Source organism: Perissodus microlepis, chromosome 5 (genome assembly GCF_051167445.1).
Source record: "Perissodus microlepis isolate ML-2025 ecotype Zambia chromosome 5, ASM5116744v1, whole genome shotgun sequence".
Classification (NCBI taxonomy): domain Eukaryota; kingdom Metazoa; phylum Chordata; class Actinopteri; order Cichliformes; family Cichlidae; genus Perissodus; species Perissodus microlepis.
In genome coordinates this window covers 30,196,234-30,220,251 of record NC_140465.1, presented here as the reverse complement: position 1 = coordinate 30,220,251, position 24,018 = coordinate 30,196,234, and the positions used below count along the sequence as shown (strand labels likewise).

Here is a 24,018-nt window from a genome sequence, read left to right as displayed (position 1 = left end):
TATCATTTTAACATTAACTATAAACTACAATGTATCTAATGATGGTGTAGCTTAAAGGTAATCCTGCTTAAATAATGAAATATGTTGTTAACAAACTATTAAGTCTAGTGTTGTGACATGCAAATATGCTTTTCATTGTCTCAGGATGGTGACCTTCTCCAATAATGTGGAGCCAGCCAATGGCTTCCTTGTGCGATACTTGCACAGGAAGTTGATGGAGTCTGAAGATGAGAGGAACTTGACCAATGAGGATCTAATCAGGGTGTTAGACTGGGTTCCCAAACTGTGGTATCATTTGCACACCTTCCTAGAGAAGCACAGCACATCGGATTTCCTCATAGGTATGAAGCACTTGAGACTTTAGGAATGAAGAAACAGGTTTAGTTTTGATGTGATAGTTGTTGCTGCATTCTCACTCTTCTTTCTGCTTTTTTCTCTTTAGGCCCTTGCTTTTTCTTATCCTGTCCAGTCACAGTGGATGAGTTTCGATCATGGTTCATTGATCTTTGGAACCACTCTATCATACCATACCTGCAAGAAGGGGCCAAGGATGGCATCAAGGTGAACCACTTTAATAATTTAAAGTGAAAACTTTTAATCAGCTTTTATTGATTAGGGCAGCCATAACAGCAAATAAAACTAGAAAAATTTGCATTTTCTGCGAAAATGCAGTGTGGATGCTTTAAAGCTGAAGCTGTATGCAAAAACTAGCTGAAAAAGCTGAAAAGTTGCAGAAATTGTAAAAACTTTGCAGAAGCAAAGGAACTTTGCTAAAATGGAATAACTCAGCAGAACTGCAATATCTTAGAGGAAACATAATACTTGGCAGAAATACAATAGCATAGCAGAACTTAGCAGAAATATTGTAACTTACCAGAAACATGATAACTTCTCAAAAATACAAGAATTTAGGAGAAATGGTATAAGATAACAGAAAGAATATATTTAGCCAAAAATACTTAAGCATTACAGAAACACTATGATTTAGAAAAATAGTACAACAGAGCAGAAATACTGTGATTTACCAGAGACACTGTGATGAACTATGAATATTGTAATTTTAAATTAATACTATGTTTTAGCACAAATACTATAATTTGACAGAAATACTATCATTTGGCAGAAATACTATGTTTCAGCACAAATACTCTGGTTTAGCACAAATATTATAACATAGCAGAAATACAATTATATAGCAGAAATGCTATATTTAGAAAGAAAAATATAATATAGTAGAAATAGTATGATTTAGCAGAAATACTACAATATAGCATAATAACAATGATTTAGAACAAATACTGTGATTGAACAGAATAGTAATAACTTAAGTGAAAATACTGGAAAAGTAAGATGACAAGCTGAAAAAAAAACGGAACATGGTTAAGTTCCCTCAAAACTAATTGTTGTTCACCTGTGAAAAAAAAATAAAGAAATAAAAATAAATTTAAAAAACAAGAAGGAACAGCCAACAGATACACACAAAATCAAATATGTATACACAAATGCACAGAGAGAGAGACACACGGAGGGTCTATGCCAGTCAACCAGTCTGAATATATTATACTTTTTTCCAACAATGAGATGCTGCCCTAAAAAGGGTCTCTCTCTCTCTCTCTCTCTCTCTCTCTCTCTCTCTCATGCACACACACACACACACACACACACACACACACACACACACACAAGATCCAATTCAGTCAACCAGTCTAAATATATTGAATTTGAATCTTACAATGAGATCAGCCCATAAAAAGGCTCTCTCTCTCTCTCTCTCTCTCTCTCTCTGTCACACACACACACACACACACACACACACACACACACACACACACACACACACACAGGGAGAGAGAAGTAAGTTTCTAGCTCAGTCAAGCAGCCTGGGAGCTGCTGAATTTGAATCCACCAATCAGAGAGCCTGTGCACTTTTTCCCGCCAAAACAGGTGCACGCAGCACAGAGAGACACAGGATTTTTGCAGTCTATTTCTCATAATGACGACTCCCCTCAAACAAATGACCATAATTTCCTAACCGTAGGGGCTAGAACGGTCATTCTTACACCGTTTTGTTCAGAAGAGATGGGGGAATCTTAAAGTGTTGACAATTTATCATTAAAATATGAATTATTAAAGATATTTGACTTCTAATGCACCATAACTGAGTAGAGCAAAGCAAAAACTGCCTTGACTTGCCCTCAAACAACGCTTTGTAACTCGAAATCTATTTGGAGTATCAATATCATTCTTTCACCGTAAGAGACAGCAGGCTTTGGTGAACAATCATGGAAATTTTCAGGTCTCTGTGGAAATCCATTAAAAAGATATGACGAGAGAAAAAAGTGGTTCATTTCCAGAGTTTGAAATCTGAAGAAATCTGAGCGAAGGACGAATTTCCTACCCTCAAACAAGTCTAACTCATTTCAGAACGGTAATAGGTGAGAAAATAATTCTTGAATTGTGAGCGTCAGGAGTGTCTGAAGATATACTGGGACAAGCCTTATGTCTTAACTTTGCTTCGTTAAGGAGATATGACGATTCGAATATGCCTCTCATTACAGAAATCAAGCGGTGATTTTGAACAAGCTCTCCATTGACTTTCTATGGAGAGTTTTGCGACTTTGTGTTGGTCTGAGGAGATTTGCCAAAATTCTATAAATCCCACAACAATGATAGTGACATTTTCGGAAAGCCAGCAAAAATACCTACGTTTTGATGTATAATTTGTGGAAGTTGAGTGAAAATTGAGCAAGTAGCAAGAAGTTGTTCGGACATGAAGAGAAGACTGCAAAACCTTCAGTGGCACACTGGAAGCCAAGTGCATAGCAACCATAACAACGCATGTATTTTGTGAAAAATCACAATTTTGCAACTGAAAACTTTAAGAGGCATAAAAGTAAAACGGTAAAAGATTTGAAAAAGCTGATTTATACCTGAATAGCCCAATAATTTGAGAACATTTTAAAGTTTGAATGGTTGTTCTACGTGAAAATATGAGGAAGTAGTTAAGTTTCAAAAACAAGCAAATTTTAGCAGAATTGCAGAAGTTTCCCATTCATTTCAATGGGACAAATTAAGCTTAATATTTTAAAAAGTATAATAGTGAAAAATACCAAAAGACATAGCTTAAAGCATCCACACAATTACTTATTGTGTGGATGCTTTAAGCATCCACACTATTGAGTTCCTCTTGGGACTTCCGTACACTTTTTGGCACTTAACTACTTCCACAATTTTCAGCCGATTTTCACCGTTCAAATTTTAAACTATTCTGCTATTTCTGCTAATGTGTGCTATGTCTTTTGGTATTTTTCACTATTATACTTTTTAAAATATTAAGCTTAATTTGTCCCATTGAAATGAATGGGAAACTTCTGCAATTCTGCTAAAATTTGCTTGTTTTTGAAACTTAACTACTTCCTCATATTTTCACGTAGAACAACCATTCAAACTTTAAAATGTTCTCAAATTATTGGGCTATTCAGGTATAAATCAGCTTTTTCAAATCTTTTACCGTTTTACTTTTATGCCTCTTAAAGTTTTCAGTTGCAAAATTGTGATTTTTCACAAAATACATGCGTTGTTATGGTTGCTATGCACTTGGCTTCCAGTGTGCCACTGAAGGTTTTGCAGTCTTCTCTTCATGTCCGAACAACTTCTTGCTATTTGCTCAATTTTCACTCAACTTCCACAAATTATACATCAAAACGTAGGTATTTTTGCTGGCTTTCCGAAAATGTCACTATCATTGTTGTGGGATTTATAGAATTTTGGCAAATCTCCTCAGACCAACACAAAGTCGCAAAACTCTCCATAGAAAGTCAATGGAGAGCTTGTTCAAAATCACCGCTTGATTTCTGTAATGAGAGGCATATTCGAATCGTCATATCTCCTTAACGAAGCGAAGTTAAGACATAAGGCTTGTCCCAGTATATCTTCAGACACTCCTGACGCTCACAATTCAAGAATTATTTTCTCACCTATTACCATTTGGCCATGAATTACGTTTGTTTGAGGGTAGGAAATTCGTCCTTCGCTCGGATTTCTTCAGATTTCAAACTCTGGAAATGAACCACTTTTTTCTCTCGTCATATCTTTTTGATAGATTTCCACAAAGACCTGAAAATTTCCATGACTGTTCACCAAAGCCTGCTGTCTCTTACGGTGAAAGGATGATATCGATGCTTCAAATAGATTTCGAGTTACAAAGCGTTGTTTGAGGGCAAGTCAAGGCAGTTTTTGCTTTGCTCTACTCAGTTATGGTGCATTAGAAGTCAAATATCTTTAATAATTCATATTTTAATGATAAATTGTCAACACTGGAAGATTCCCCCATCTCTTCTGAACAAAACGGTGTAAGAATGACCGCTCTAGCCCCTACGGTTAGGAAATTATGGTCATTTGTTTGAGGGGAGTCTTCACTATGAGAAATAGACTGCAAAAATCCTGTGTTTCTCTGTGCTGCGTGCACCTGTTTTGGTGGGAAAAAGTACACAGCCTCTGTGATTGGTGGATTCAAATTCAGCAGCTCCCAGGCTGCTTGACTGAAAACTTGCTTCTCTCTCCCTGTGTGTGTGTGTGTGTGTGTGTGCTACAGAGAGAGAGAGAGAGAGAGAGAGAGAGAGAGAGAGAGAGAGAGACTTTTTATGGGATGATCTCATTGTAAGATTCAAATTTAATATATTTAGACTGGTTGACTGAATTGGATCTTGTGTGTGTGTCTCTCTGTGCATGTGTGTTTCCTTATGTGTACATATTTGTGATTGTGTGGCTGTTATATATTTTTTTGCTGATTTTTTTTCATTTAACAAGTATATTTGAGGGACCCTCAGCATGTTCAGCATTTTTTCAGCTGTCCATTTTGCTTTTCCAATTTTTCTGTTTAAGTTATTACTATTGTGCTAAATCATACTATTTCTGCTATTTTATAAGATTTGTGCCAAATATAGTATTTCTGATTAATTATAATTTTTCTACCAAATCATAGTACAGTATTTTTGCTTTTTATAGGATTTTTATAGGATATTTATATTGCTTAATATAGTATTTCTGCTTTTTATAGGATTTGTGCTAAAACATAGTATTTCTACTAAATGTAGTATTTATGCTTAATCATACTATTTCTATATATTTCTGCCAGGTCCCAAGGCAGCCAATCCTCTGTGAGGACTGAGACATTCAAATTTTCAAATCAGGGCCTGCACGGCTTCCCAGCCAATCATATATGTGGGCTGAGGCATTCAAATTTGCATATTGGGGCCTTCATGGCTTCTAAGCCAGCCAATCATATCTGAGGGCTGAGGAATTCAAATCCACAAATCAGGGCCTGCACGGCTTCCCAGCCAGCCAATCATATATGTGGGCTGAGGCATTCAAATTTGCATATTGGAGAATTCGTGGCTTCTAAGTCAACAAGTCATCCATGTCATATATCTCTAAAAATTCATATTTTAATGATAAATTGTCAACACTTGAAGATTCCCCAATCTCTTCTGAACAAAACGGTGTAAGAATGACCGTTCTAGCCCCTACGGTTAGGAAATTATGGTCATTTGTTTGAGGGGAGTCGTCACTATAAGAAATAGACTGCAAAAATCCTGTGTCTCTCTGTGCTGCCTGCACCTGTTTTGGTGGGAAAAAGTGCACAGGCTCTCTGATTGGTGGATTCAAATTCAGCAGCTCCCAGGCAGCTTGACCGAGCTAGAAACTTACTTCTCTCACCCTTTTTTCAGCTGTCCATTTTGCTTTTCCAATTTTTCTGTTTAAGTTATTACTATTGTGCTAAATCATACTATTTCTGCTATTTTATAAGATTTGTGCCAAATATAGTATTTCTGATTAATTATAATTTTTCTACCAAATCATAGTACAGTATTTTTGCTTTTTATAAGATTTTTATAGGATATTTATATTGCTTAATATAGTATTTCTGCTTTTTATAGGATTTGTGCTTAATATAGTATTTCTGCTAAATTATAGTATTTCTGCTTTGTATAGTATTTGTGCTAAAACATAGTATTTCTACTAAATGTAGTATTTATGCTTAATCATACTATTTCTGCTTTTTATAGGATTTGTGCTTAATATAGTATTTCTGCTTTTTATAGGATTTGTGCTTAATATAGTATTTCTGCTAAATATAGTATTTATGCTTAATCATACTATTTCTATATATTTCTGCCAGGCAGCCAATCCTCTGTGAGGACTCAGACATTCAAATGCACATATCAGGGCCTGCACGGCTTCCCAGCCAGCCAATCATATCTGAGGTCTGCCGTTTCTTCTCTCGTCATATCTCAGCGACGGATGTACAAAGAGCACTGAAAATTGCGGTCAAAGTACACCAAAGTCCGCTGATTCAGCCAGTAGAAGAATTATGCTTCTAGTCCACCTAGTTTTTGAGTTACACAACGTTTTGTAACTCCAAAAAACTGCGTTTTTTGCCTCTCACCGCGATCTAATTCTGACTGCTCATCACCCTGTTTTTCAAGGCGCCCGCTCTCTTTCCCAGTGGCGCAGTTGGTAATGACACGGGTCTGCAACCCAAACGTCGTGGATTTGATTCCACCTTAGTCAACATGTTTTTTTCCCTACAAATTAATACACTATCACAGACCAGTAATTCATATTCATCATTTATTACAATTCTGCAAACTTTTATGATTTTACCAGCTTTTCTAATATGGACCTCACATTCTTGTTAACACTCCATGGCACAAGTACTCTTCCCTTTAGGCTCTGTGTATGTGTGTGTGTATCAATATTTTTCCCATTTTAAAGTATTACTCCTCCATAATTGTATTTCTGTTAAATCAAAGTAGTTTTACTACATCTTAGTACTTCTGCTCAATCATAGTATTTCTGCTAAATCATAGTATTTCTGCTACTTTTTGGTACTTGTGCTAAATACAGTATTTCTGCTAAATCATAGTATTTCTACTATATTATAATTTTCTTTCTAAATATAGTATTTCTGCTATATAATTGTATTTCTGCTATGTTATAATATTTGTGCTAAACCAGAGTATTTGTGCTGAAACATAGTATTTCTGCCAAATGATAGTATTTCTGTCAAATTATAGTATTTGTGCTAAAACATAGTATTGATTTAAAATTACAATATTCATAGTTCATCACAGTGTCTCTGGTAAATCACAGTATTTCTGCTCTGTTGTGCTATTTTTCTAAATCATAGTGTTTCTGTAATGCTTAAGTATTTTTGGCTAAATATATTCTTTCTGTTATCTTATACTATTTCTCCTAAATTCTTGTATTTTTGAGAAGTTATCATGTTTCTGGTAAGTTACAATATTTCTGCTAAGTTCTGCTATGCTATTGCATTTCTGCCAAGTATTATGTTTCCTCTAAGATATTGCAGTTCTGCTGAGTTATTACATTTTAGCAAAGTTCCTTTGCTTCTGCAAAGTTTTTACAATTTCTGCAACTTTTCAGCCTTTTCAGCTAGTTTTTGCAGACAGCTTCAGCTTTGAAGCATCCACACTGCATTTTCGCAGGAAATGCAAATTTTTCTAGTTCTTGTTGAAATAAAACTTGGTCAAGATTAATTTGCAGTTTGATTATTCTCTGAAAGCACCATCGACTTTCCTTTCACAGGAAATGCTGTAGTCTAATTTTACTTTGGTGCTATGTTGTGACTCCTCAGGTCCATGGCCAAAAGGCAGTATGGGAGGACCCAGTGGAGTGGGTGAGGGGCACCCTGCCTTGGCCATCTGCCCAGCAGGACCAGGCAAAATTGTTCCACCTACCTCCTCCCAGCATCGGCTCCAGCAGCCCCTGCCAGCCAAGTGAGGAGAGGCCTCACAAAGAGACTCCGCCCAGCTCCATGGAAAATGATCCTCTGGTAATAGAGACAGTGTCCCAATACTTTCTATTATTTCTTAAACTGATCTGCAAACCTGAGAAGTTCTAATTTCCCAAATCTCTCTTTTGTTTTTTTATAGATGGCAATGCTTTTGAAACTTCAAGAGGCTGCCAATTTCATTGAATCACCAGACAAAGAAGACCCTAGCCTGCCTAAACTTTGAATACAAAGCTCACACCTAAACACTTAGCTCTCCAATTTTTTTTGTTTTTGCTTACTGTACTGCAGTGTATGCAGTGCATATTCAGGAACAAATGGACCCTCAGAAATGGTTGTGGGGCTATTAAAAACCATCATTCCTGCAGGAGAAGTTTGAAAATATGACTTATTAAATCCAAATCATTTAACCCATTCAGTATTTTCAAAAAAACTGTTAAATGAAAAGCTATGTTCTCTTACTTAATTATATATTTGAGAATCACTTCACATAAATCAGATATCTTTACCAGTATGGTAGCCCTCAGTACTTTTAGATTGGTGCTAGTGAATTGTTAAGAAGTCCATCAGCTCAGCACTTCAGCTTCAGGGGACTTCTGCAACAAAACACACGGTCAATCCTGTTTTATGCTCAAGGGCACCTTGAAGTGTTTGTCAAAAAGAGACATTGGAAAAGAGTATGACAGCATCACAGATACCAGTCTTTCTTGCAAGGTTCTTTGGCACATATCTGCTGTATCAGTCTTTTAAGGCCAAATCTTACATATATGCAATCCTGAACTCTACAGCCCGAGCAGGTGAAACTTATATGCCTTAAGACAAAGACATCAATGTCACCTCAACTTAAGCAGAATATACTGGTGCTTTTATCAATAACATCCTAAGACAGCCGCATCCTAAGCTGTTTCTTCAGCTTTCTATATTATATATTACAGTTCATCATGGTTACGTTTCACAGCAAAAAAAAAAAAAAAAAGTCTGAACACTCCAAGCGGAATTTTCAAAATATATTTTTACTTTTTCCCATCTTCTTTATCATTTTCATAGTTTATGAGTTAAATCTGCTGTCATACTCTTTTGCATAAAACAGAACTTATTTATCAGTGATGTAAGTTCATCACTTTGTCGCTGCACACTTAATTTTGTTTTAGTCGCTACTTAAGTAGTGCCACCAATGTCGCCATATGTATCAGGTATTAGATACTTACTACACAGGGATGATATAACTTAACAAACAACCTCTAATGAAGACATAACGAGTAAATGTTATTTAAATCCAATTCAAGATTGTTTCTCTAGAACATTTATGTAGGAAAAGGCACATCTATTTCAAGTCTTTCCCCAAACATTCAGACTAGTTACTGTGTATATTCTGTAAATACAGTCAGATTGCATTGCAGTTACTTTATCTACATTAGTTGGTGCAAATATCGAATATACTGAACCAAATACTGTACTTTAATCATGCATATTGACTGTCAAGTTAGGGTTTTAAGTTCAACTATGAATGTATAGAAAATACCTATACAGCAGCCGTATAACAGTCATGTAGGAGGTGCTTTTAAAGTAAGCCTTATCAAAGTTCTACTGCTAAACACTTTTATTAATGGCTGAGCAGGGTGGCTTTAGAGCTGCCTGTTTCCGTTTCATTTTTTACACGCTTCACAAACAAAAAGAACATTTTCTCCCCACTCATGTTTAATTTCAATTAGGTACGGTACTCATGGTGCTCCTTAAAAATGTCCCAAACTGTTTTAGTGTTGGATAAAAGCTGTGTAGATGTTCTGGGTAGGTTAGCAAAAAGTTTTCTGTAATTTCTGTCAACCGCAAAAGAAATATGAAATATATTTGGAAGAAAATGTGTGACAGTTCATAGGAGATGTTATTAAAGACATTCTGTAGTGGCTGAAGTCTTGTGAGATCTTATACGGTATATACCCGAGTTGATGTCCTGCAGTATTTACGTTTGAGAGGATTTTGGGCACATGATGCAGAATCAAGTAGTAGAGAATGCTTATTCCAAGGCAAGAGTTAAAAAGATTTAAAATGCTTTATGAAGAATTTGGTGTAGATGTGTGTAAACAAGCCCCCTATGGAGTAAATGACAGATTGTTGTGCAAGTGGTGTTGAAATAATTCTTTATCCCCAACATTTCGGTGCTCAGACTAAACTTCACCTGAAGTAAAACCTGTAAATGAATGTTGGACCACTTAAAGACAGCTCAATAAGAAAGTCTAAAAACTTATGTCTGAGATGCTTCATGCTTATTTGCTTTATTGCACTGTTTGTATAAGGCTGGTTTTAAATTTTCAAGCTAATCTGCAGCTCTTACTGGTCACATGCAAACTAAAAAATGAATGAAGAAAAGACATCAAAGAGCAAAAACGATGTCAAGTGTCTGGGACTCTTACCCTGACATCATGCTGACTTTGATTACTGTAAATATGTGAGGTATCAGACTGTGTTACAAGCCCCTCTCTGATCTGTTTTGCAGGTTAACTAAAGCCATCAACTCCAGCTTCTCATTCACTGGTTATTGTGCCTGTTGTTCTGTGGTAGCTGTGATTTGTGTTTGCTTACTAGTGTACTGGGACTATGCAGCAACTTCTACTGGTGTTGGCAATCAGCAATGATGAAATTCACAAACAAACGCTGTGTTTTCATATGGTCGGGCTTTGAGTTCTTAATTGGACCAAACTGCACCACAAGATAAGTGTCAGCTGGAGATACAGAGCCTTAAAGAGAGGAGGATTCGTTTGGTGATACATTGAAGACAGGGTTCATAAGTTTAGCTGATGTGTTTTGTCCTTATGAATGGCAACTAAAGTAATGCAGCTGGACTTGTAAATCATCAAATGACAATAAAAAACGAAATAAAAAGCAATTCAGTTCCAGTTTATCAAATCACAACAGTCCCCTCAAGGAAGGTTAAAAAATCAAAAGATGAGGTGGAAATAGTTCGCAGTTAGTCTGCATTAAAACAAGTAAAAAAAACAATCTGACATCTTAGGCCAATACATGTTGCTGAATAGTCATATTTTCGCAAAGCTTGTTGTGGACTAAGATTAAGAAAACAATGTTACGCTGTATGCAGTGTCACTAATGTGCAAATGTCAAGGGTTTCTAAGTGTTGTAAATGCATGTAAACTTGCTGTGTGATGAAAAAATGTTAACATTAATGCATTGTTTAGGAAAATCACTGATAATAGATGATAATGTTTTCTTTTTTTAATACTCAGATATTTGATATTTCTTTTTTTTTTTTTCTAAAGAATCCTTTGTAAAAGTTAATTTCTCTATTTTGTACAGAGCATCATTGTAAAGTCTGTAAATATGTCAGCATTCTGGATGCGGCAACAATCACTGAGGAGGAAAAACTAAATCTGTGAGAGAAAGATATATTTCTTCAAAGTTGGGTCCAATACATGGATAAGGCATGCTTCTGAAGGCTTTCATCCACTTATCACTGTTTGTTGAAATTAATAAAATACATGTTATATTTATTCTGTTGCTTCTTGTTCAAGTTGACATGAGTGACCTGTTACTAGGAATTACAATAACCATTAAGTAATAGAGTTCATCATCATATCAAATTCATTTAAAAAGGCTTTTTTAAATTAGTAAAGCAGTTAATAATGTACAGTATGTACAGTGAGTGTACAGACTGGGACAAATTGAGTGGGGTCTGAGTCATACATGGTGTTGGTATCCATTACATGTAATACATTATTAGGGGGCGGCGTCTGAAAGTGCCGAGCCATATATAAGCCTGCCACCCCCGCAGGAATGATGGCACTGGATACAGTTCGAAGGACTTAAACGAGTTGGGAATTAGCTGCCATCTCCAACATGCCGTCCAAGCCTGCCCCAATCAAGAAGGCGGCTAAGAAAGAACCAGCCAAGAAAGAGGAGGCAAAGGCTCCAGAGCCGGCTCCTGAACCCGCCCCGGAGCCCGCTCCCGTGGAGGCCCCCCCTGCTGAACCCGCACCGGCTGAAGCTGCGCCTGCCCCAACCGAGGGAGAGGCTGCGCCACCTGGTAATTACCCGTGCACAGCAGTGTCTCAAACGGCCCACCTTTAATCATTTTTCTCGATGGCTGAACTTTTGATAAGTCGGTAACTCTTTAATTGATCCAATGGTAACTTTTTAGACACGTGCACTTCTGAGGGGTCAGTGTGAACTGTTCAAATGCTTACTTTTGCCCTTCTGCAGAAACATAATGACGCTAACTTGTTAAGTTCCTCCTATTGTGTGCTTTCATGCATCACCTGCATGTTTTACAAGCAGATAATCCTAAAAGTCACAGTGCATTATGAAACGTTTGTTGTAGGAATGTATGTTGACAGTGCATGTTTATCGACTAAAATACGTTTTTCTATAATCTATAACACTTAAATTCGTCTTGTTGAACACTGATTTTGAAATCTAGCGCCTGAATCAATGCTCCCACTGACTTGACTCACAGTCACACAGAGGAGTATGTGTTCATTTTTATTTGAATCGTTTAACTCCATGCTGGAAACACTCAGTGATGTCTTCTACCATAAAAATGAGTGCACTAACCCTTAATATCAGCGGCCACTCCTGCTTTTGAGGAATTGCCAGCTGCCTCCACTGATGATGGTAAATTAAAGGACTTCACTTGTTCATTAGTGCTTTAGCAACTACTCTAAGTGACTTGTTGATAAAACTTTCTGCAGTGCTTAGTCTCAAAACATGTTCCACCTTCCTCAATGCATTAATTGATAATATATAACACTTAATAATAACTACTGTGAGTGCAGCAATACAGGAGGCTGCACCAGCAGCAGTCTCTGCTGGAGTTAATCCAACCTGCAAAAATAGAAAACGTGTTCCTCTTCACTCCTCTCTCTCCTTAACAACTGAGATGATTTTGTCATTTGAGACTAACTGGATGGAAATTGTCCATGTGATAGCATTGTTAATCCTTTGAATTCCCAGCAAAGGGGACAGAGAGCTGTGAGATGCATAGCTGGATTATATTTGATGCTGCCGCTCTGCTCATTATATGTTGCCAACAATAATACAAATGCCTGTTTAACATCAGCTGAAGCTGCTGAGGCACCTGCACCAGAAGAGCCTAAACCACCTACGCCCCCACCACCCAAAGGTAACCTTTTCTTGAAAGTGAAAACTTTATTTAAAAACCTATTTCATTGTTTTTTGTCATTTGCTTTGTGCTTATTACAACATTAAAATAGGAAAATATATTCCAACATACTATAAGCTTTGTCTTTAAACTTCATTCATGTAATAATTGTATTTTATGTGGCATCTGCAGAGCCCACAAGCGCTCCTGTGGATCTCTTTGTTGAGGATAAGAACGACACTTCGGTCACTATCATTTGGAGCCAGCCAGAGAACATTGGGGCTTCAGGTCTAGATGGGTACACCATTGAAGTCTGCAAGGATGGAAGTAAGCCCTGCTCTTCTCTGAACCACGTGCATCATATAGCAGCATGTCCACGAAAGGGGTCAGATAGTGGTATTAATATACCCTGACAGAAATGTCAGCTGACCTTTGAATTACTTTTTCAGCTGCAGATTTTAGGGTTTCACAACGTGCATCTTTAATTGCACCATCGTTTTTCATTTTTATTTTTTCAAAATATAGTTAAGAAATTCTTATTTTTTTCTGTTTTAAAGTGTGTCAGGCACATCAGCAGCAGCTGTTCCTGAAGTGTCAGTCGCAGAGTTATATCACGAGCTACCTAACTTCTCCCTACAAGGAAAGAGGCATTTCAGGAGCCGCTGCAGTCTTGCTGGACGTTCTGCATTTAGACTTACAGCACTAAGCTAATGTCAGCAGCAATACAGTGCAGGCTTGATTTAGCAGACCCACACAGCAATTTAATGAATATGAACGCTGCAAAAAAGGAGTGCTCACTGTCCTACATTTTTCTTAGTGCCTGATAATTTGTATAAATTCACTCAAAATCAAACTCACTCTTTCTACATTTTGCATATTGGGCAGACTCTTCCTTTGAAAAACAACAGCTTTTTAAACTCATCCATCATTGTGTGTAATTTTTCTCATCCAGCTGAGGATTGGAAAGCAGTCAATGAGGAACTGCAGAAGTCTTCCCGCTTTGTTATCAAGGACCAAACCACTGGTGACCGCCTGAAGATCCGAGTGGTTGCTGTGAACGAAGGTGGCCGCAGTCCTCCCGTTAACCTCCCTGAGCCTGTGTTGGTGAAGGAGGTCGCTGGTAAGAAGTGTTTCCAATAGAGAACATAATCTGAACATTTTCTATAAGGGAATTTTACCTCTTGGAAAACCAATTATTTACAAGATAAACTAAAGGGTACTAAATCCTGAATTAGCAATACTATTTAATATATTGTCCATACTATTTATGTATTTCATACCATAAACTAATTGTTTTACAATTAATCAACCATAAAAGCTGTAAAAAAATCATTCCAAAATCAGGCCATTCTCTACTCTTATTTCCCAATTTTTACATCAGTGCTGTTTAAGAAATCCACTAGAGAAAGGAAATAAAATACTAGATAAACAGACGTTCTACATCATATATATGAAATTAAACTTTCTCCCAGGTGCTAAATGATTAAATTTAGTGTTTTAAGAGGACATTGCATACCATCTGAAACAGATATAGCCTAAAGTTTATGGCGCCATTTATCACGAGAAAGGGGAGTTGCAAAGTGCAGGAGTCAAAGCTAAGAAGCTCAGCGATGTTTTTCCTCTCAGCTGTCCATGTCCTGTTGGTACATGCCTGCAATGTTGCATTTTAAAACTGTGGTGTTCTCTCTTGTTTCCACTTTGAGTTGAAACCCCGACCCAGCTGGCAACAGTGTGATAATTACACACTTAATAAGTGGACGGTTTTACTGTTGCTGCACACCTTACAGTGTTAATCATAGACAGTATATGTATCTGAGCTGAATTGCTGTGAAAGATGATTGGACCCCGAGGGCTTTATAAGGAGGAGCGGCATGACTCTGGGTCCTCTCACAAATCATCGTTATATGTAATGGAGAGTCAAACAGGGAGGGAAGGCAACTTGATCCCAGCTGAACTGGCAGTCTTTCAGTAGTCACATTAACCATCGTGTTCACCATAGCGGGTGGCCTCCATATAGAATCAACTTATGAATGGTTTCCTACAAAATTACCACAAAGCTTTAGAAAATAACTGGGATGTCTGTGCTGTTAACACAGACTTTTCTATGGAGGGGTTGGCATTGCTTTGTGATCCCTGCCAGGATTCACGCTGGGGGGAATGTCAGGCTCCCTTCTCCAAGATCGATGGTGTCAAGTGATCTGACTGCAAGCATTTAGGGAAGGGTTAAGAGCAGAGAGGGGGTGGATGGTAAATTCCAGCCTGTCCTGACTGAGAGTAGAGAGGGGGTGGATGGTATCCTTCTAACCTCTCAGATGACACCTAAATCTCATGACACCGCTGGAGATTCACTGTTTATCTTGAAACATGCCATGGACTTTACAGCACAAATCTTTATTAAGGTTAATCCTCTCCACATGAAGTGATAAGACACCTAACATGCAGTGTATACTTTCTAATACCTCAGCTTACCCTCTTTTTGATTTTTTTTTTATACAGTTAACAGTTTACATCCCATTTAATGTTTACTCATCATTTGCTTTTAGGAGTGTCCAGATGAGTGTCTGCTTATCTCATCTGCGATTTTAATGCATTCTGATGTGAGTGGGGGTAACCGAATCTCCAAATCATGCGTCATGAGAAGCGATATACTGACTACAGTACGCCTGCTTTATTTAGAGACCTGACAAATGTTGCTGGGCTGCACTCAGCAGGTGTTGCTTCTCTGCAGATCACTTTTACAAACAAGCTACAGCAGGACACTTTCAAGTGTCTAACCATCTGAAACATTTCTGTTTTTCATTCACTGATTGTCAGCTTTCAGTTACATCGCACAAAAGAGACTACACAGCAAGAAACTAAACAAGTGTAGATCAATTTTTGTGAATACGATAATAAATAAAGCAACAATTAAGGCATTCAGATCAACTTTATGTTAATTTGATTTATATTGATTTTGGCATGAAAACATACAAATGTAATGTTTGTAAAATTACACGTTCATAGGTCTCAGTTTATTTTTTCATATGCAACTTCATGTGTATGCCATATTAATAAAGATGCATATATATGAATTTACATGCCTGTACACTCAAATACTATCTTGCTTAAGTACTCTCCTATGTTGTTATGCACTAAATAGATCGAAAGACTCTATATAACTTGTAATCGCTCCCTCGCTTACCGCTAATGCATTAAGCCCCAATGTTAAAAACAACATCAGCTAATCATATATGACATTTACACAGTTAATCCCATACAGTCAACTAGGGCTGTTCGATATAACATATATATCGGATGACAATATAAAAACGTCTATGTTTCATTTTATGCTATTGTTTGTTTCGTGGTGTCACAAAATAAACTGTTTACGGCAATATTTTTTTCATCGTTTTGATGGTCACTGTAGTGGCTATATTAATTTCTTAAAGTTCTCTTATATTTTATATAACCACACTATGGACGGACAAGCGCCTGTTTTTATGCGTTGTGGTTAGCAACAACGACGGTAACAGCATCGCGTGTCCGCTTGTTTATGTTCCACATAAACCTTTCACAATAAAGCTCAAGATCCTGTTGAGACTTTTCAAAATAAACTGAATCACGTGAAAGAGCAGATTATTTACGGATGAGAAGTGAAAAAGAGCCGCCAGGTGCTAAAAAAATAAACCGTAGACTCAAACGTTAGAACAGGCTTTTCCCCGCAGCACGCCGTGTAATAAATACTCACAAAGAAAACGGCGGCCGTTACAACTTATGTCTAAAAATGTATAGTTTCATGCATCTGTTAAAACACTCGACTCCAGGTACATGACGTGCAGCTGGAAACACTTCCCGCAAGACGAGCTGCCCGAGATTCACAGAATTTACAGAAAATGTTACATTTTTGTGATTTATATCGTTATCGGGATGATAGAATTCTTATATCGGGATAAGAGATTTTGGTCATATCGCACAGCCCTACAGTCAACTATACAAACTCATCAAGAATAAATAAAAAAATATCACAGCTAGTGTAAATAACAATAACCCATTTTTAAAAATGACTTCTCTTGCTTGACAGAGACTGCAATATATTTTTCACACAACATAATGCAGGCAGCATGAGGATGTGGTGGTTAGAACTGTTATCTCTCAGCAAGAAGGTTCTGGGTTTCAATCTAGTGGGTGGGACCTTTGCGTGTTCTCCCTGTGCCTGTGTGGGTCCTCTCTGAGTGTCCTGGCATCCTTCCATAGTCCAAAGCCAAGCATGTTAGTTTGAATAGTGATTCTAATATGTCTGTAGGTGTGACCTGTCCAGGGTGTATCCCACCTCTCACTCTATAACAGCTGGGTTAGGCTCCAGCTCAACTGTGACACTGAATTGTATAAGCAGAAGAAAATGAATCAAACGGATGGATGAATGGACAATGCGATGTTAAATAATGGTTCCCATTGAGAGTAAAACAAATGATAAATAATGATAAATCAGGCTAATGTATAGGGTGACAGTACCTTATGATTCACAAGTCACTATCCTATGACTGAGCCTTGTTCTTGGTTTCTCTGTTCAATAAGGACAGATCATTAGAAGGAATTGAACGTGATTTATTGATCTACAGAATTCAATTATGCTATTCGCAATTAGACTCTGATGGCTTAACACAAGAGAATGAAATCCCAGCGGTGATGGCATTAGGCCACAATCCTAGATGTTGGTGGTGGTGAAGATAAGATGGAGCCTTGGATGGAGTGACTTACGTGAGGCGGAGATGGGGTGGAGGTGGGTTCCGAAAGAGAGAATGAATGATTTACACTAAGCAAGTTGGAGGCGTCCTGCATTCTCATATCTTGCAAACAGCATGCGAAAGAGAATAATTAGAATAACCATTAATTATTTTCCTCATTGATTTTCTCTCCAGATCGTCCCAAGGTCCGTCTGCCTCGTTTTCTTAGGCAGAGATATGTCTCTAATGTTGGAGACAAGATCAATCTGACCATCCCCTTCACAGTAAGATTGGAAGATTTCTGTGCATCGCTCCATGGGTAATAAATAACACACCGGAATTCACTGTCTGTTTGCTTCTTCTCTCAGGGAAAACCCAAACCTGTGGTCACCTGGACAAAGAACGGGCAGCCCCTTGACACAAAGAGGGTGAACATTCGCAGCACCGAAAGAGACAGCATCCTGTTCATCCGTTCGTCTGAGAGAGAGGACTCTGGAGTGTACGAGATGTGTGTGAAGGTGGATGACTTTGATGACAAGGCTCAAATTACCCTTCAAATTGTTGGTGAGTAAATTTCTGATACTGTGTGAGATGCCTTTAAAACTGTCCTATTTGATACTCAACCCATGCCTGTTTGTTCGCAGAGCTGCCAGGGCCTCCTGCCACTGTAAAGATTGTGGATACCTGGGGTTTCAATGTTGCTCTGGAGTGGACTGCACCCAAAGACAATGGAAACACAGAGATCACGGGTTACACAGTGCAGAAGGCGGACAAAAAAACTGGAGTAAGTATTCTGTACCAAAGGGCCGCTTGTTTTCAGGTCATAACAGCTAACTCATTCTGATGATTAATAGTAGCATCTCACTGATAAATTACATACTGCATGTCCTGAATCCCCAATACATCCGCTAATAATCCATCATGTCTGTGTGTGTGTGTGTGTGTGTTTAAAGGACTGGTTCACTGTGTTGGAGCATTACCATAGACTGAATGCCACCATCTCAGACCTCATCATGGGCAACACCTACAAGTTCAGAGTGTTTGGTGAAAACAAGTGTGGAATGAGTGAGAGTGCTGCTGTTACAAAAGAAGAGGCCAAGATCTTGAAGACAGGTACTTTTTTGTTGCCTTATAGCTCATAAGGCATTAGAAGGAAGATATCAGAAATGTTTTAATTTATTCATTCATTCAGCAGTGGATCCTACCTTAAATTTGAAATTGTTGGCATCTGCCATCAGTAAGTGTGGGATTGGACAAATTATTTTACTGGTACAATATAATCTGCAGTATAAGCATTGCCTTAACAATGTAACAGATAGCTTTAAGATGGCCTTAAAATGTTTAAACATACAGTCACCATATTAACCTTTATTCCAGATGCAGTTATAACTATTTTTATACACACCTTGCAGTTTGTGCTTTTAAAGAGTTGAAGCTCGGTCAGTTAATTGATGGTCGGAAGCTTCATCCGGCGCTATGTCCAGACAATCTATTGTGCAAAGTGGCCTAGAGCTATGGAAAGATTGCTACACGCTTATAAAATAATACATGACACAAGGTATTCATTGTTATCTTTTATTTATTTATATCCTTTTTATTAAGCGTTGAGTAGTGGCGTTCATTTACAGCATTTATTCAATATATTACATATATAGTTTTAGTGAACTGCTACACATCTGAGAAGTGACCTCTGTCTGGTTGTGAGCGTTTCTTAAATTTAAACTAAATTTAAATGAGAGCATGGACAGTTGTTTGGAATAGAACTAAATGAATCAAAAATTCACTTCTGTAGTGTGAAGTGTGGTTGAAATCCCTGACAGCTAATCAGGGGACCAATAAACATTAAACTATTTGATTACTATTAAGAAAATGGATCACCCACTAGTACAGTATACTGTAATCCCTTTAATCTTACTCTTAAATGCAACAAGAACAGCTGGATTTCCATTTCCTTTATTGGGAGGAAATCAATTACAGGAACCACAGACAATCTAGACAGTTTAAAATAAAAGATCTTGTGGTAAATGGACTGGTTCTTATATAGCGCTTTTCTACTCTGTCTGAGCACTCAAAGCGCTTTATACAACTAATTCATTAACCCAATCACACAAGCACTTCTTCTAAGTTTAAGTGCTGAGTATCTAACATTCATACACATTCACACTCCGATGGATGCATCGGAGAGCAACATGGGGTTAGTATCTTGCCCAAGGATATTTGGCATGCAGACAAGGAGCAGCCTGGGATCAAACCACCGAGCTTCTGGTTAGTGGCTGATCTGCTCTGCCACCTGAGCTACAGCCACCCTGTGCAGATTGAACGCTCCACTTCTGAAATCTTTGACAATTTTTGCATTTCTATAAAGGACAGTTCTGGAGCCAGAAATGAACATTTTGATTTGTTTTACAATAAAAACTAAAAACCAAAATCGATTTAGCTTGCTAAAAATTTGTATGAGTTAAAATGGCTTTTGACCCCGTTAGTCACATTTCTTTCCCTGGACAACCTGGTCAGGATTTGTTTTTTCTCACATGTAGCACAAAACAGGAGACAGCCCACATTAGATGTGTTTCCACTAATAGAAACACATCTGTTATGTGATCCCTGGATAAAGCGTGATGCACAAGGCAATATACACAACAGCAAATTGTTTTTCTGACATTTCACTGGATAATTACCTCTATTTTTCTTATGAGCGGACAGTCAGACATCACACTGACTTTTCACTCAGAAACAGGTTAGAAACCAAATGATGTGCGATATGACTGCATCAGACAGTTTTGTTCTCCATCACCTATGTGAGGGGATGTATAGAAAAGGCCATGGCTGCAATTCATGTTTCTAATTTTTTTCATTCTACATATTTTGTGTTTTCCTCTATTTTCAGGCATTGACTACAAGCCTCCTGACTACAAGGAACATGACTTCAGTGAGGCACCCAAGTTTACCACATCCCTGGCTGACCGGGCCACTACTGTTGGCTACAGCACCAAGCTGCTCTGCTCCGTCAGGGGATCCCCAAAAGTATAGTAACATCTCTCTCTATTTGCACTCTATTAGCACTTCAACAGCACCAATTGTAAGCTCTTGTTGGTCTCAAGACAACAGTAGTGTGCTTTTTAATTTCAGTTCGGTCTACAGTCATTAACTTGATGGACCAAGTTACTGCTTGTAAGATAGATCACAGAGCTTGAAGCTTTTTTTTCATAAAACTTGCTTGATGAATCCACGTGAATTGTATTTACATTCTTGTAATTCTCTAATTCAGTTCATATATTCATAATATATGAACCGCTGTCTTAAGGTGCTTTATACTGTGAGGTGGAGAGTGAACATCAGTGATCAGTCTCCTCTGCTTGCTTAAATACTTAGTTTTTCTTCTCCCACTAAATATCACATTTTAAAAGGATAAGCGAAATAAAAATGCTCTATGTCAACACCTCAATCCAAATATCTACTACAGACAGGTGTGAAAACTATTTTATTGGCTACTTTCTGGTTGCAGTTTTGTTTGCAAATCATCGCCATATAAAAGTGTGGGGACGTACCCTTCTATTACATTCTTCATACAGACTCTTACAGAAAGAAAGAAACATCACAATAATCGCAAGTAATGCTAAAAGGATAATAACTAGGTAAGAATCTTCGAAGTGCTGATCTCATGTAAAACCACACCCCAAATGTCCACCCAGGTTCATCATACTTCAGCACTGTAATTCACATTTATTATTAGGTCCCTGTTACTACTACCTGTTATTAACAAAATACAGAAGTTGAAGAATGTTTGCTTTGCTTAGATAATCGCTACATATGTAGAACCTCCGACACAGTTCTAGTCTTTAAAATATTAAAGTCTAAATGCGCATGCAGATTCGATTTTACTAGAGGTGCAAACTAGCTAGACTGTTCCATAGGCACCTTCTTCCTTAAACATACGGAAGCTGCACCCATTAGCTCACTGTCTCAGTCCCTTACCTCTTCTTTCATGTCTGCAATCCACTAGGTCACCAACGGGACGTAGGATAAATGGTACTAAGCACAGGACGATGCAAAGAGGCCACCAGATATTTATTATCTTTTAATGCCACTAAACTCCCAAACTGTGTGTGTATGTTGTTTCTGCTTCAGTCCCAAAGCCACAAATATGTCAACAATACTTCTGTTCATAGTCTTTGCAAGGTGTTTTGCTCTTTACATCCAGTTATACTGTATGAATCGTTTTTTCTACAGCCCAAGATTGTGTGGATGAAAAACCAGATGATTATCGGAGATGACCCCAAGTTCAGGCAGATCTGTGTCCAGGGTATCTGCTCCCTGGAGATCCGAAAGCCTGGCAACTTTGACGGAGGTGTGTACTCCTGCAGAGCCAAGAATGATCACGGAGAGGCAACTGTCAGCTGCAAGCTGGAGGTCAAACGTAAGTCAGGATCTTAAAGCTGTACTAAAATCCGAGGTCTTTTGGATATGTGTAAAAACTCTATTTCAGCTGTAGGACTTGCTTTGTCAGTACCCAGTATCCTGAATATCACGTGTCTTTGTTATACAGAGCCAGTGATTGCAGATGCCGACAAGAAATAAGCTGACATTGTGACACTCACAGGTGAGAAATCTGATTTATTTATTTTTTATACTTCGACACTTTATTTGCTCTCAGAATATCAGTACACCAAGTATACAACTTTGTCACAACACTTTTAACAGAACGGTAATATTTCGGGGTTAGCTTTGATTGTAGTGCTGTTGTAGCTGGACATTTGTGTTAAAACAATTAAATAAGATCCACTGGATAGGTTGATCTATGTATGTCTTCACCAGCTGCTTAAATGACTTGGTGTCCATACTTGGAGAGAACTAAACTTGGAAAACATGGCCACTGCCACTGAAATGCTCCAATCAGTAGCACCCATAAATTAAAACTGTAATGACTCCCCATGCACTCAGTTTGGAGACTTAATCACATTTCATCAACTCAGCAGAAGTAGCTGCAGTAGCTTCCTTTAGGAGGATTTTATTTGTAGGTCACTTCTTAACACTTAAACAGTACAACACATTACAAAAATACAAGAAAATTATTTATGTGTGCTTTGTTTCAAATCACTGCAGCTTAATTTATTTCTTAGCATATGTTTTTGCTATTTGTTCAACTGATCCAATCCCAAATTAGACTCAGAAGGAAAGGGGCCTTTGCAGTCTCAGGTGCCTGACAGTGTTTCTAAAATGGTCATCCACACTGATATAAAAAAAAACTTTTGTAGTTTAAATAATGTCTTTGTTTCCCTGCAGGAAGGTGCTGGATTCCTGGAAGAACATGTATATATGGCTGGTGACCACACTGCCTAATGGATGTAGACTGATCTATCGCAAAGCGCTAACAAATATTATGATGAACAATGAATTATGATGAAAAATAATTACAGTTAAATATTAAATATCGTCACTATCGCTACAACTGCATTTTTAAGTCCATATCCTTGCCCACAATCAGCTTTTTCCCCAACAACACAGTCTATGGTAACTAAATTATGAATTCGTCAGACACTGTACTTTCCTATTTTATCATCTAACACCAAGAATTTTGCAGGATGGATCTTCTGTTCCTCCTAGGAGAACTACATGTAACATCAATGAGTTTATACCAATAAACTATTTAATTTCTGGTTTTATTTTTTCAATACATTGTTTTCTGTAAATTGTAACCACTGCCATGTAATGGCTTCTATTGTGTACAGCAGTTTAAATAAAAACTTAATATTGTGCTATGATAATCTGTAAAAGCTCTATGGAGGGAAAAAATAAAGCAGGGATCATACATGGAGTACACTTATGGTGTTATATATTTATATAGATTGCAATTGTTTACGTTGATAAAACAAGCTATGCTTGCTGAGGTTTTTAGAATATAGTTACACTTCATTTTTTAGGCCTGTTGGTACTGATTTACTTTATTTACTAATTAAGTGTGCTACTAATTTGAGCAAAAATAAAGAATTCAGTTGCTCCAAATACAAATAATGGATTCCATGTAATTGTACACAAAGTCTTTGAGCAGGTTAGGTAAGCCAAACACATTTAAAAATGCTGTTTTTTAAAATTCAATACTACCTGAAAGATAAATACAGGTTTAAACTCAGTTTTGAAATTCATATTTTCTTTATAATTTTTTTCCATATCCACACATTTATCTAATACCTTTCCTTTTCAATGTCAGTACTGCTACTGAGTATATGAGGCTTCTGGATGAAGTCCAGTAAGTAACTGGAGACAGCAGTGTTGTTCATGTGACTCTTAAAGACCCAAAAGTACTACAGCATGCCAGAACGTCCATAATAATAATACCAGTGTATAATACTGAACTTGTAACTATTTGGTCTTGAAGTTATTGGCATAGT

The 24,018-nt window shown here is 37.6% G+C and overlaps 2 protein-coding genes across 12 annotated transcripts in view; both read left to right on the top strand.

Annotated features, from left to right (window-relative positions):
- nav1b (neuron navigator 1b) overlaps positions 1-11,319 on the top strand; it is a 92,068-nt gene extending 80,749 nt beyond the window's left edge. For all 11 annotated transcript variants that reach the window (XM_084929295.1, XM_084929294.1, XM_084929296.1 and 8 more), the window contains 4 exons: positions 145-341; positions 443-561; positions 7,661-7,858; positions 7,959-11,319. In XM_084929295.1, the coding sequence (XP_084785421.1) occupies positions 145-341; positions 443-561; positions 7,661-7,858; positions 7,959-8,042 (598 nt within the window). In that variant the 3' untranslated portion in view covers positions 8,043-11,319. The remainder of the gene's footprint in view (positions 1-144; positions 342-442; positions 562-7,660; positions 7,859-7,958) is intronic.
- Positions 11,320-11,414: 95 nt separating this feature from the next.
- Positions 11,415-23,444, top strand: mybphb (myosin binding protein Hb). Its single transcript, XM_084929306.1, has 12 exons — positions 11,415-11,852; positions 12,885-12,947; positions 13,119-13,253; positions 13,879-14,046; positions 17,825-17,913; positions 17,998-18,193; positions 18,274-18,413; positions 18,583-18,742; positions 20,517-20,653; positions 21,860-22,046; positions 22,176-22,229; positions 22,913-23,444. The coding sequence occupies exons 1-11, from the start codon at positions 11,666-11,668 to the stop codon at positions 22,205-22,207; spliced, it is 1,494 nt and encodes a 497-aa protein (XP_084785432.1). The 5' UTR covers positions 11,415-11,665; the 3' UTR covers positions 22,208-22,229; positions 22,913-23,444.
- The last annotated feature ends 574 nt before the right edge of the window (positions 23,445-24,018 follow it).